The sequence below is a fragment of the Tauraco erythrolophus genome, chromosome 2 (assembly GCF_009769465.1).
Source record: "Tauraco erythrolophus isolate bTauEry1 chromosome 2, bTauEry1.pri, whole genome shotgun sequence".
In the NCBI taxonomy this organism is placed as follows: domain Eukaryota; kingdom Metazoa; phylum Chordata; class Aves; order Musophagiformes; family Musophagidae; genus Tauraco; species Tauraco erythrolophus.
This window is the reverse complement of record NC_141466.1, coordinates 55,220,544-55,233,984: the sequence shown is the minus strand read 5'-3', so window position 1 is coordinate 55,233,984 and position 13,441 is coordinate 55,220,544. Positions and strand designations below refer to the sequence as shown.

Below are 13,441 nucleotides of genomic sequence, written 5' to 3'. Positions count from 1 at the left end.
TTATGAGGCAATTATTGTATAGTTTTGTTGGATTCTTGTTATAAACACTTTTGTACCAATTAGTTAACCAATATAATATTGTTTCTGGATTAATACTTATGAAAATAGAAAACAAACTTGCTAAAACAGGCATGCTAAACCTTCCTCCCTCCCCGTCCCCCCCCTTTTAAATAGCAAGTGTGGTTTAATGTAGCTACTGATGTATAAAGTAATCTGTAATTTGAAAGTTGGATGTTTTAAAATTCTAAATGGTTTATATCTAGGACAATTCTTAATTAAAGGTTAAAGTGCAAGTGGTCTGTGTGGCAAAATAGGTATTGCGTTAAGATAGAAGAATAAATTCTGAAGTCTTAGAAATTATTATGTTAACACTTTTTTTCCAAAACTATGTATTTGGAAAAGAAAGGAAAAGCATGTTCCAAGCTCTTTCTGTAGTGTCCCTCACTATTTCACCTAAATGCAGTCCTAGTCATGATTTTCCATCTGATATATGAATATTTTCTTTCTAGCTGGATTTTGAATGTATAATGTGGTCTGCTGTTTCATGTTCACAAGACTAATGTGCAACTCCGACAACTGCTTGGTTTCATTACCGTGAATATTTCCTAAGTTATGTGGAAATGTTGAAGACTGTAAAGTTCATACACAAAGTCTTAAAGGATTAGTTAAGTTCCTGCTGGCATTCACCATCCTTTTGGCTGAAAAGAATGTCTGGCAGATTTTGTGAGGCCTATTGGCAAATCAGATCTCCCTAGAATGTTGTTGTACATCTTATAAAGGTGGGGGGGAAACCTCAACCCTGACCTGAAAAAATGATATGTGAAATTAAGTTTATAATACTTATATAAGGTGATTCTTGTCTGTGTTTTCCTTACATGTGCTGAGGATCAGCTTTAACAGGAGGCATAAAGGCATCTTGTTGCTTTTTAAATCAGATATGTTTTAATGTGTGTATTTGAAAATTAATTGCCTTTTCCAGTTCCTTTGAAAACCGCGGCAGTGGGATTTGTGGCACTGAATTTTGCGTGTGTAGAAATACATTCAATGGAAACTGTTTGATGTATAATTTGCCAAGTTTCTGTACTTATATAGACAAACGTTAACTTTGCACTAAAACCAAAAAGCTTAACAGTTTCATTTTCTCTTTATAGGATTTCCAGTTTTTACAGTGGTTCTTCAAGTTATAGATTCTATGCTTTATTTATGTGAATAAATATTTTGGCTAATGGCAATAGAATTTGTAAATTTGTACTGCATACTTTAAAAAAAAAAAAGTAAGTCTATGTGCTTGCGTAGAATAAATATTAACAAAAACCAGTCAGAATGAAGGTGTAATTAAAACACTCCAATTATGTCATATTCACTAGAAATAATTGGAGACTAGACTCTCCTTAAAAGGTAGTTTATTCCATGGAGAAATGTTTATGGTTTTCAATTGAAAAGCTTTTTTTCTGTTTTCCTTCCAGGTATTGCTTTGTTTTTGCTTTGGGATACCTCACTGTGTGCCAAATTACTAGAGTCTATATCTTTGATTATGGACAGTATTCTGCTGATTTTTCTGGGTAAGGAGAAAAATAATCTTTCCATCTTGTTCTCCAAAGTGATACTGTATCTGTTGCGGGTTTGTTGTTTCTTGTGGGTTTTTTTTTCCAAGTGTGTCAACCTTTTAAACTTAGAGAGAAAACTCTTATATGTGTGTATTGGCACACATACAAATATATATGTACCTATGCTTTAATCATGCAAACTGAGAATTTTGGGAACAGTTGTGCCTGTTAGAACCACTAATCCATTATCTGCTACCTCCTGTTCGTGTTTGAAAGGCACAAAGGATTTGGTGACTCAGGGATTTTTTTCAGTTTTGCTTTTCCCCTAAGATCTTTATTACCACCTGTGACAACATGATGAAACTTGAATTGTATCTGATACACTTGCATACCTGCCACAGTCTGATACCAGTCTGTGAGGAAAATCTGAGTATTTAATGGAATAAAGAAGAAAAGATAAAATTTTAAGTTTTAGATGTTAGATGTTCCAGAAGGAGAAAGCTAAGGAGAGGCACCTGTATGGTAGAGTAGTCACACAGCCCTTGGAAATAGGAAGTTTTGTCTATAAATGTTCTTATGTTATATAATGAACTTGAACTCATATTTGGTTTGAGCTATATAGGAGCGAAACAGAATTAAATAGGCAAAGTAAAAATAAACCATATTGGTGGTTCCTCTTTGTACTGCAGACACAGAGCAGCGAAGCACAACATTTCCTATGAATAAGTTTGCTACTGATTTTACTTTTGTTGATTTGATTTAAAGGATAGTATGCGTTTTTTGAAAAAAGAGACAGGAAGTGTTTGCTAGTCTGCTTAAAAAAATCCATTAAATACTTTTCAGGAATACTATGATTGGTAGTGGTCTTTGTAGTTTAGTAAGACCTGTGTGGTGTAGTAGAGTTGTGCTTGTTAGCCTTGTTGTTTCTCAGTCTTCGTTGGTAACAGGCTTGAAGTCCAGAAACTTAACTTGGAGGCTGAAGCAAAAGCTTTGATGGTTCATCTTTTCTGTCATTTTTAGCTGGGCCTTACCTTCTGAAACATCTCTCTATGTTTATCCCTGCATCCGAATGTCTGCCTTCAAGCCAGATATCCGCGTTCCAATTGTAATCAGTGAGGATCTGATTGATGTAGACAGTAGAGCCTGGAGGGCACTTCAGCTGACCTACGACTAAGTATCTACCTTAGCATGAACTGGGTCACTTCCCAGATGCCCCTGACTGTATTAGCTAGATCTCCACTGGCTATAATGAGTTTGCAACATAGACATCCATAAAGACGCTTTAAAACTAGGCTTGCTGATCTTGAATTAAATTTCACTGTTATGTGTGGAACCGTAATCCAAACGCTGTCCCTTCCAGTTCATTGTAGGGCCAAAGTATACAACCCTGACAGTGATCAAAGCACTGAACTCACTCTGGAAGCATTGTACTTGTTTGTTGCTGCTCCCAAACTATTAATAGAGCTTGAGCACACCATTGCTCAAATGCAACTGTACTGCTTTCAGATAGCAGCTGTCTTTGTGGCTCTGGTGGTTTGGTGTTAGCTCAGACATTTCTTCTAGGTCTAAACACATCCAAAGACTTAGGAGATCTGTGCTCTGGACAGAGCTGTTCTGAAGCCTAGACCCGACTCTTTGATTGTTATGTTTGAGCTGCCTGATTGAAACCATCCTTTTGTGCACTGGTTTGGGAGCTTGATGTATGCATGTCATATTAAATCTCTGGCATATACTGCATCTGCTCCCTTGAGGCCTGAGACAGAGGTTACTTCCAAAACAGGAGGAGAAGGGTAACGAACCAAAGGGGACTATTTTCTGTCAATTTTCTCTAGTCCCAGGGGAGGAGATTAAGCTCAAGACAATAACAAAAGTTGCCTAACCAGCTTTTGAAAGCCAATATCAGCATCAGTAAGTTCTTCCAAAGGTGTCAGCATGGATTCATATAGTGGTTAGCCCCAAAAGAGCTTTGAATGTCTGTTTACCTAGATATTTCTCCTAGCATGCTGTGTCCAAGCCTAGAGAATCTGCAAAAAGTTTGAAGGAAGGTATCAATGCACTGCCAGTGGAGAAAGCTGAGGAGACCTCATGCTGGAGGTACAGTTGCTTGTGCAGAGGTGTGTGGTCCTGGCTTTAGTACTAAAAGATCCCAGCTACCAGTGAACTTTCCACTGCCTCCTTTGCCTTTCTTCTGGCTCCTAAAAGGGATCATTAAAATCCCTGGTTCACAGCCTCCTCGTTCCGGGAAGTCATCTTCTTACAGTCTCTAGATTGTTGCTCCTCAGCCGAATCTCTGAAGATGCTGGAATAGCCACTTGAAGTAAAAAAAAAATACCAGGGTCTTTATATAAGAATGACAGATATATCGGTTAGAATTAGTGTAAGGTCTGATGAAGCTCCTCCTGGGATCCATCCTTCCACCAGGCAGATACATGCTGTCACGTGTCCACTTACTGAAGGAAAACCCATTATGTTCAGAATAAATTGGGGTTTCTGCCAGCACTAGGCAGGTCTACAGCTTAAATGCTAGAAAGAGGTATGAGGAATTTTCCAGACTTTCTGTTTTTGTTTGGTTTTCTTCCTTGCTGACCTTGCCTGTCACTCTAGTCTTGATATGAGGGTTTTGGAGCACTGATAATACGGTAGAGACCTTTTTCCCTGATTGCATTTTGAAGACTGGTATTATGTGCTTTGAACTAACCATAACCTAAAAAAAAATTTAATTTGACAGAGTGGGCCATCTGGCAAAGTACTGGCATAGCCCTGTCAGTGAAAGAGGACTTGATGGCTCTTGAATTTGTTTTTCTGTGCCAACTTAAATATGTCATAAAAAGGCCAAGTGCAGTCAAAAGACTTGAACAAAACTACATGCCCATCTTACAGTATGATTATTTTGTTATGGGATGGGTTTTTTTTTTGTCTCTGATATATGTATTTGAGATCTGATTTCAAAGTTGAAATTTCTAAATTTTGGTAGCCTACTTTACGCTCTTCCCCCATCCCCTCCCTCCTCTCAGTTAGGGGGTTAGCAATGCTGGGGTTTACATCAGTCACAACCTCTTAGCTACTATGAAGATGGTGTAATTTCTCAGTATAAAGCTGACTTGCTTAGCCAGGGAAGAATATCCCGTGGACAGTTTAAGATCCACTCAAGTGTACCGAATTCAAAGCAAACTAACTTCTGTTGGAGCCAGCATAATTATGCGGGTTTTTTTGTTTTGCCGGATATGTTTACTTGAAGCAAATAATTCTAGATGGAAAAATTAAACATAGGACCAGGTGTTAGTAGAAACAGTGGAAGTGGTCTGCGTATCTAAATAAATTCTAGTACTGTTCAACTGTAGTGTATTTTTATTGTCCTTTGCTTACTGCTGCTGTAATTTACAATAAATAAAACTGTTCTTACTGCCCTTTTTCTTTACTTTTCCCACTATAAAAAAATAAACTATGTTAGTAGAAAATAAATGTGAAACATTTTGACTGTGTTTGTGGAACCTGATGCAGCAATAGAAGGTATGGGTTATTAAATACTATATCTAAGAATTAGATTCTTTTCATTGCATTGAATAAATGGTTTGAGCTCCAAAAACTGATTGCTTTATCCTTTCATTGAAAATCCTCCAGCTGAGAGTAATTAACCTGGACTGTTAGTACAAACTTTACTTGATATGTACAAGAGAGAGAAAATCCTGAACTTTTTTCTAAATTATTCTTTCTTCTTTTTTTCGTAACAGTCCCATGATGATAATTACACAGAAGATCACTAGTTTGGCATTTGAGATTCATGATGGTAAGATTTCTTTAAACTGTGTATAATTTTCCTTACAAAATAAATTTCAGGAAAGTTAGTCATGAGTCACTGAGTTACTTTAGTCCAGTTTGTATGTTAGGACAAAATATATTTTTTTGTATCTCAACTGATTCTTTTGATGCTCACTAATGGAAGTACCAAGAAATGTTGCTCAGACCCTAGAAAAGCTCTGAAAATGCTTACGTCATGCTGAAGATACTGCTTATCAGAAGACCAATGATACTTCTGAGGCCAGTGACCAAAGACCACTGACATTTTTTTGGTATGAGGTTTTGATCCTGAGGGTTAGCTAAATAATGTCCAAACTCAGATATCGCTGTTGCTGACCGATTGACAGAACAAGTACATGTAACTTTAGTTGTTGAGCACCTCTTGTTTTGAAATGCCAACTGTTAATCTCCCCTTGAGATTTGTGCCATATATACTGATTTTTATAAAATCTTTATATATATTTCATTTCACTTATCATAATTGCACTTGCTGTTAACATATCAGTGTGAACAGAGAGATTATCTAACTATGTTTTTGCTTTTTCTGCTGTCAGATTTAGCCATCATTTAAGTGGGCCCTAGTTGTGACAAAAATTAATCTTAATGTTGGCTTTTGTGGGTAGGATATCTAGATTTTTAGTTATCTTTAAATTCAAAGGAGTAATTTTCATTTTAACCAATAAACCTAGCCAATTAGCTTGAATCACTTGCAGCTACAGCTATCAGTTGAAGATTTGGGAGTTATCCCCAGAATCCTGGATCAAACCACCTGTTTTTCTGAAATTTCTTTAGTAACATTATGTATGGAGTTTAGTATATTTTGTCTCATTTGCATCCTAGCTTTAGTGCTGTTGGTGTTTCATTTTTTCCATTCTCTGTAAGGTTCACTGCCTAGAGAAGTCTGTATGCAAAACATTCGCCAATATGAAAAGTCAGGAAAACACATTTTTGTAAGAATTATTGTATGAATGAAAATAAATAAATAATGCTGGATGTATCTAGTTGCTCAAAGAAATTGATGTCTAACTTCCAGAGAAAATACATTCAGAAGTATTAGTCTTGCAAGCTGTAATCAATTAGAGTACGGAGTACACAAGTTAGAGGAAATAGCTTATTATAAAGAAGTAATAAGTCTAGTATCAAAGATATATGCTTCCTCTTACTATTATTTTGCTAGGGGAAAGAGCTATTCTTGATTTGCTGACATCATACACAAATAGTAGAGTTGTGGTATGGACAAGCATGTGAGTGTTCCTGGTAGTCTTGAAACAAAAGTTTCATTTAGTCAGTTCTGTTCTTAAATTTCATCACAAACTAAACTAGATGTTTTTCCTACTTAAATTAATTTAGATATTTTGTATTTTCCTCATAAGATCAGTTTATTTTCTGTCTGAATTTCTTGTAAATATCATTGAATTCTGAGTATCAGTCTTGAAATTTTGTTCCTTGTTGACCTCGTATCAGAGATCCTCTAGAGTCTTTGTCAGCCCATGGGGAGTAGCTGATAATATATCAGAAAACTTTCTGGTTGCATTTGCAGTTTAACAGAGCCCTTGACTTGAGTTGAATGATCACCATCATTTGACTTGAGCACAGTTTGAAAAGGACTTTCAGAAGTTGATGTGACCAAGGTGAATATGGGAGCATCTGCTGGTCTGGTGTCTGTAGATGCTAACAAAAGGTCTACAGGGGAAACAGATTGTATTAAAGCAATGATTTTGAACCACACACAGCTTAAAAGGGATCCATCATGAGAAATTCATGAAAACAAGCCTGCCGTCAATGGGCTTTTGTTCACTGTACAAAGGTCTGTGCTTCCACTGGAAAATACTTCAAGATATACTGATGGAGGAGGAAATAATGTTGAAAATCATTATACTAAGTGATTAACGGCACTCTGAGCCTCTAGTCACATCAGCTTGGCTATGTTGATCGCCAGTTACTTTATTTTCCCCCATTATTTTTTACCAGTATGTCCAAGGAGACGTAATGAAAATAAACACCTGAAAGAAAGTGTCCAGTGTGTCCAGTTTTGGACCCCTCGCTTTAAGAGACATATTGAGCTCCTGGAGCGAGTCCAAAGAAGGGCGACTAAACTGGTCAAGGGGCTGGAAAATAAAACTTATGGGGAGCGGCTGAGGGAGTTGGGGCTGTTTAGCCTGGAAAAGAGGAGGCTGAGGGGAAACCTGATTACAGCCTACAAATACTTGACAAGGGATGGTGGGGAGGTAGGGGAAGGGCTCTTTACATTGGTGTTGGGTGATAGAACAAGAGGAAACGGGTATAAGCTTAGTCAGGGGAGATTCAGGTTGGATGTTAGGAAGTATTTCTTCTCTGAAAGGGTTGTCAGCCACTGGAATAGGCTGCCCAGGGAGGTGGTTGAGTCCCCATCCCTGGATGTGTTTAAGAAAAGGGTAGATGATCTACTTAGGGATATGGTTTAATGTGGATTAGGGACGGTTGGACTCGATGATCTCTAAGGTCTTTTCCAACCTAGAAATCTATGAATCTATGAAAGGTGTTGGTGTGTTGGAAGATCTTGGTAAGCTTCGAGACTCTAGCTGTAGTTAAGTTGGTTTTGAGTTAAAGACAAGTCTTCTGGACTTGATCTTTTCCTGGTAGGCTCTTTGTCGTGTTCAGCTGGTTTCAGCGTTAAATTTGAAGTTCCTGGAGAGAACTGTATGAAAAAAATGAAGGCCGCTCGCTTACGCTGCGTATTGAAGAGTCTGTCTGCTGAAGTGGATATGCTTGATTCCAAGTTGAACACTAGTACGGATTCCCATAAATAAATGACAGCCACTCTGATAACTGTTACAACCTTGTGCACTTACTGTGGGCAGGAAAATTCTATGCAAGTTGCATAGGATCAATGTAAGCTTGCTGTATAATACCGACTTTGCAGAAAGTTGCATGGATCACAAATTTATACCTGAGTAAATTTAGAGTATGCCTTTGGTGTATTCTGCTTTACATGTTTAACTTAGGCCCTTGATAGTTCTTACCTTCTTACAATTTCCTATTACTTAAATGAGCACTACCAAAAATGAGTAGTCAGTATGTTAAGATTTACTTTGTAGTTCTTGCTGATTGTCTTTGGCAACACACACGTGTACTCTTAAAGGCAGAAATGCTTTTACATGGTTTGGAGACTGCCTGTGTCCATATTCATTCTTTATGGCAAGAATTAGATATATTTATGCAACACTTCAGGCTAATGACAGAGTTAAGGAAGAAAATTAATTTTTTGTATTTCAGATCCTATGTTTTGGAGTACCTTTTCATCAAATTTAAAACTAGCAGATTTTACAGAAGGAAAGGTGCATAGCAGTTATTCTAGAAGCAAGGGACTTGTCTAGAGATGCAGTTTGGAAGGGCTATATAATGAAGGCTTGTACTTGCACAAGAAATTTCCAGCTAAGATATGGTGGCAAGCAGAGAAGCTTTTGCAATTCTGGTTATAAGGTACTAGAAGTTGAGCAGTGGAGAGGTAGAGGGATACTGTCACTGCTTAACTCTGAATCTTGCAATGAGTTCGTGTGTCACTCTCCCTCTTTTGCTTATAACCCACTCATCCCCACACAGCCTCACTCATTTTGCTGCAATTCTCTTTGAGCTCAGGGATCTTCACAGGAAGGACCCATATCCAAATCTAATCTCACTAATCTGTGTACGCTTTGGCAGCTTGTTTTTAATTCCAGTGTTTTATGAATCTTAAACAAAGAGTCTTTTCAAATGTTTATATTCATAACTCATTGAAGTTCGGGAGCTCACAATGTATTTATTTTTAAACCTCCAAGAGATTCAGCCAGCAAAACTAGGGAACATTACACTTGATATTTGATATTTAAAAGGGAAAAAAAAAGTTCTCACAGCTTCTTCCAACCTTTTTCTTATTTCTTTTCTCTAATTTAAAGTAAATAATAAATAAAACTTTAAAGAAAAAAAGTCACTTTTTAAGCGTAGTACCATCTACTAAACATGAAATCTAGTTCTTCCAAATTATTTCTTCTTATTACTGTGTTATCTTGTACATAAAAATGTGTGGCTAGATACAGATAAGAAACCAGAACCATAACACTCCTCTGTTCTGTCAGCTGCTTCTTGATTCCCAGGGGCTTCTCATATGCTTTCTGATTTAAAAAGAAAAAAAAAAAAAAGTCTCTGTTCCTGTGTGTGCCCTTCTCCCATTCCTCATGTCTTGGGTTTCAGCTCTGTATTTGTTAATTTTACATGTACTTTTCCTGGAACGCTGCTTCCTTTTTTTTTCCTGATTACTATTTCCTCCTATGTATCTGACGCTCTCCGTTTTTAAAAGCAGTAGAGCAGACGTTGATGCAGATCTGGTAAAACACTGCATTTACTGTGAGAGCTGAAAGGAGATAGAGTGCAACTGAATATGCAACTCAAAGGGTTTTTTGGGTTAGTTGTTTTTGTGTTGTGTTTTTTTCTTTCCCTTCTGTCTTTTTGTTTAAATGATACATTGGCAAAATATGTTTAAAGCCTAGTCTTACACTGGTATTTTAGGTCTCATTTACTTTTTTCCAACAGCAGGCTATTAGGACAATGGCTGGATTATTTTATGCTGGTTTTCCTCATATTGCTATTGTACTATTACAAAGTTGTAAGATTTCCAAATAGGCTATTAGAGCCTATTTCCCCCTGCAAAATAATGAAAGTATATCTCTGTCCCATATGGCCTCTGAAAGGAGAGAGATTTCAATGGGTAGATGAAACACATAGAAAATGGGAAAGAGATGGGGAAAAAGAAACAAAGGTGATTTTGGAGAAACTTTTGTGCAAATGCTGTATTAGTCGCCATGGTCCTAATTATCTATTGCTACCTACCTTGTCGGGTTGTGGTACTACGCTATACACTTGGGATGTTTTTCAGACAGTGCTCCTTTTTTTTTTTTCCTTTTTTTTTTTAAATTACAAAGTAAATTTCTTGTTGGTTTGCAGCTAATGAGCAGCCCCACTCAAACTGCAGTACCTGCTATTATGTTAGTAGTAATGGTTTTGTTAGCTGTTGTTGAGCAATGTCATAGTGTTAGAAGTATGGAATAATGTTTCTTGTTTAAGTTGATACAAACATTTCTTCTGTATTTTCAGTTAATATTCATAATAATATTCAGTTATATTCTTTGCCTTTTATTTTTCTCAAAGGCAAATACTTCCCATATTGAGCAGAAAGTCACTATCTGTTTCTAATGACTTGCAGACAACTTTAGTATTGTTCTACTCTGGCTTAAAGGGTGTGGATGTGCCGAAGTGTTGAACAGCTTATGTATTTCTGTACGTTAGATGTGATATTTCATATTTATTTTAAATAAATACCTACAAAACCACAACAGGATTATTTGGCTGAATTGCTGATTGTCATAACATGGCCTCATGGTAAAAGGGAACATCCCATGTTTTAGCCAGCTTACTTTTGTGATTAAGTAGTTTTTTTGTTGTAGTGAGAAGCAGTCAGTTAATGTTATGTTTATGAAAATAAAGATCTCAAGCTATCAGCGTGCCTTTCTGATTTCAAATGCGTCTTTTGTTATTAGGTCTTTTAAAAAGCGTATTTGGATGGTTGCTGTTGTGAAAGTGTTAGCAAGAGAAGATTGAACAACTCGAGAGAGAGAAATGTGTGCTTACGTATGTAGAACTACATACTCTGAGGATTTTTGATAGGTCATCGTGACCCAGTTCCACTTTATAAATGCTGATATTACAGCAAAAAAGTTGCAGCTGTTTAGCTAAGAATGTTGTTTTCTAACTCATCTGCTAATTATGCCAGTGAAACTGCCATGGTGTGGTGGTGTGCGAGTGTGTATTTATTATATTTATATTAGTAACTTGATGCTTTCCTCTTATGTCTAGGAGTTTCTTTTAATGCTCTCTCTCCAATTGCCTCAATCTATATATTATTTTTTTTTAAAGTGCTCCCTCTTGTGTTAGTGACAGCATGGTCATCATTGTTTCAGTGTCAGTTACCAAATCACCTTGATTACAGTATGTGTCACTAGTGTTTAATGGAATTTATATTGTATTTTTCCCTTCATAAGTCTTCCAAGTGTTTTTCTGGGCCTACGTTTGCTTGCACGGCTCTCTGGATATCAACATTTCTGATTTTTCTTTCTTTTTGTAGTTTCTTTGCAATTTTACTCAGCTGGCATCTGTGTCTGTTTTTGTTGCTGCCAATGTGCTAGTAACAACTAAAACTGTTAATGTCTGTCTGTCCTCTTCAGGTCTTAAAATATTTAAATAACAGCATGCATTTGGGCTCAGCTGGTGATCCATTTCAGAACCTCAAATTAAAATTTGCTGTAATTAGAACAGAGCCTGTGGTATGATCTCCAAGTTTAAGTATTATTAATGTACTATAATCTTATGTCTAAGCATTATTAATGAGTTACTTATGAGCCAGATTTCATCCAAATACAAAGGTGGACATATTCAAGCAGATTAACAGCAAAGCTGGGGTAATACTATTATATGATTGTAAACATTGTGCTATGGATGGGGGTCGGTCTCTTCTCCCATGTTATGAATGACAGGACAAGAGGGAATGGCCTCAAGTTGCGCCAGGGGAAATTTAGTTTAGATATCAGGAAAAATTTCTTTAGAGAGGGTTGTGAGGTATTGGAACAGGCTGCCCAGGGAGGTGGTGGAGTCCCCATCCCTGGAGATGTTTAAAAACCGTGTAGATTTGGTGTTCAGCAATATGGTTTAGGGACCCTGACAGTGCAGGGCGAATGGATGATCTTGAAGGTCTCTTCCAACCAGACGATTCTATGATTCATGGTAGTGAGGGCATGGCATTAGTTGTAGCATGCTTTAATAAAGACTATAAGGCAGGATATTGTTATGAACCTAAAGATGTTGATTTTGTTACCATTAGAATGTGGTCTTCTGAGAAGGAATGAAAAGATGCAACGTCCTCATGATCTAGACCACTGGGCATAAATTTTGTTGCTGATTACTTACAAAATTCTGTTATCAAGGAAGGAACATAGGAGTATTTCTCACTTTACAGATGAGAAAACTGAGTTTTACTTGCTGAGTGACCAAATGATTTCACCTCTCTAATAGATGTTTGATAAAACCCATTTTCTCTAATCCCCACTGTGTGATTTGGTAGCAACTAAAAGCTGCAGCCGTTGCAGAAGTCTCTTGCTTTAAGGCAGGAGAAAACAATTCTCATAGTCCCCAGAGAAAGGTTACAAAACTTTTGAGTTCCCTAGCAGTGATGTGCTGCCAAAGTGGTTTTTTATTCATCTCCAATGTGTAGTAGGTCAGAAATGGCTATGATTTATGAAGCCTCTGTTGCCATGGGCAGATACACTGCCTAGGAAATTATGTATATTAATTCATCTCATATTAAATAAGCATCAATGTAAGAGCACCTTTTCCATATGTGTTTTCTATGAATTTAAAAATCTTAACAGTAGCTTCCTGAAAGCTTTCAAGAGTATGACAGAGGCAGACATCAATAATTTGCTTGTTCTTGTGTGCTATGCAAAGATGATAAATGAGCCTTCAACGTACTGAGAAGATATTTAAAAAAAAAAATACAGGGAAAGCCACTGAACTGACCTCAAAGAAGCTGCTCGCTGGAGGGAAATCTTAGTGAGATAGGGAAATGAAAAATTAATGGAAGCTTACTTGTATGCGATATGTTTGAGACAGCAAGTATATTGCTCACCAGGTTATTTATGCCTTAAGTGACTTCATGTTTGTATGTATATGACTTGAACCTATCTTAAATATGCCAATTCTTTCTTCGTCACTGCTCCAAAAATACAGGTCATATTTCAGTGGTTACATTCTTCTATTTCAGGTTTGAGGTTTTTTCCTCCTTTTTCATACCACATAAATGATGTGAAATCTTTAATTTGACTAATTACATTTATTTAGCAGTTAGTCTGGCTTTATGCAAGTTCGTTTGGACCTACTTGGTAACTGCTTCCTCTTTCTGACTTAAGGGTAAAAGGAATACTCATGTGGAACATAACAGCAAAGGAAGCTCCTGCTCCGCTCAGTTTGTATTGTATACGCTGTGAGAGATGGAATGCTCTGTACAGGCTCCTTCCCTACACTAGTCATGT

At 37.0% G+C, this 13,441-nt stretch overlaps 1 protein-coding gene across 2 annotated transcripts in view; it reads left to right on the top strand.

Moving 5' to 3' along the window:
* The window catches only part of MBOAT2 (membrane bound glycerophospholipid O-acyltransferase 2), a 102,682-nt gene that overhangs the window by 67,271 nt on the left and 21,970 nt on the right, over window positions 1-13,441 (top strand). For both annotated transcript variants that reach the window (XM_086608369.1, XM_086608368.1), the window contains exons 4-5: window positions 1,467-1,562; window positions 5,279-5,334. In XM_086608369.1, coding sequence (XP_086464495.1) covers window positions 1,467-1,562; window positions 5,279-5,334 — 152 coding nt within the window. The remainder of the gene's footprint in view (window positions 1-1,466; window positions 1,563-5,278; window positions 5,335-13,441) is intronic.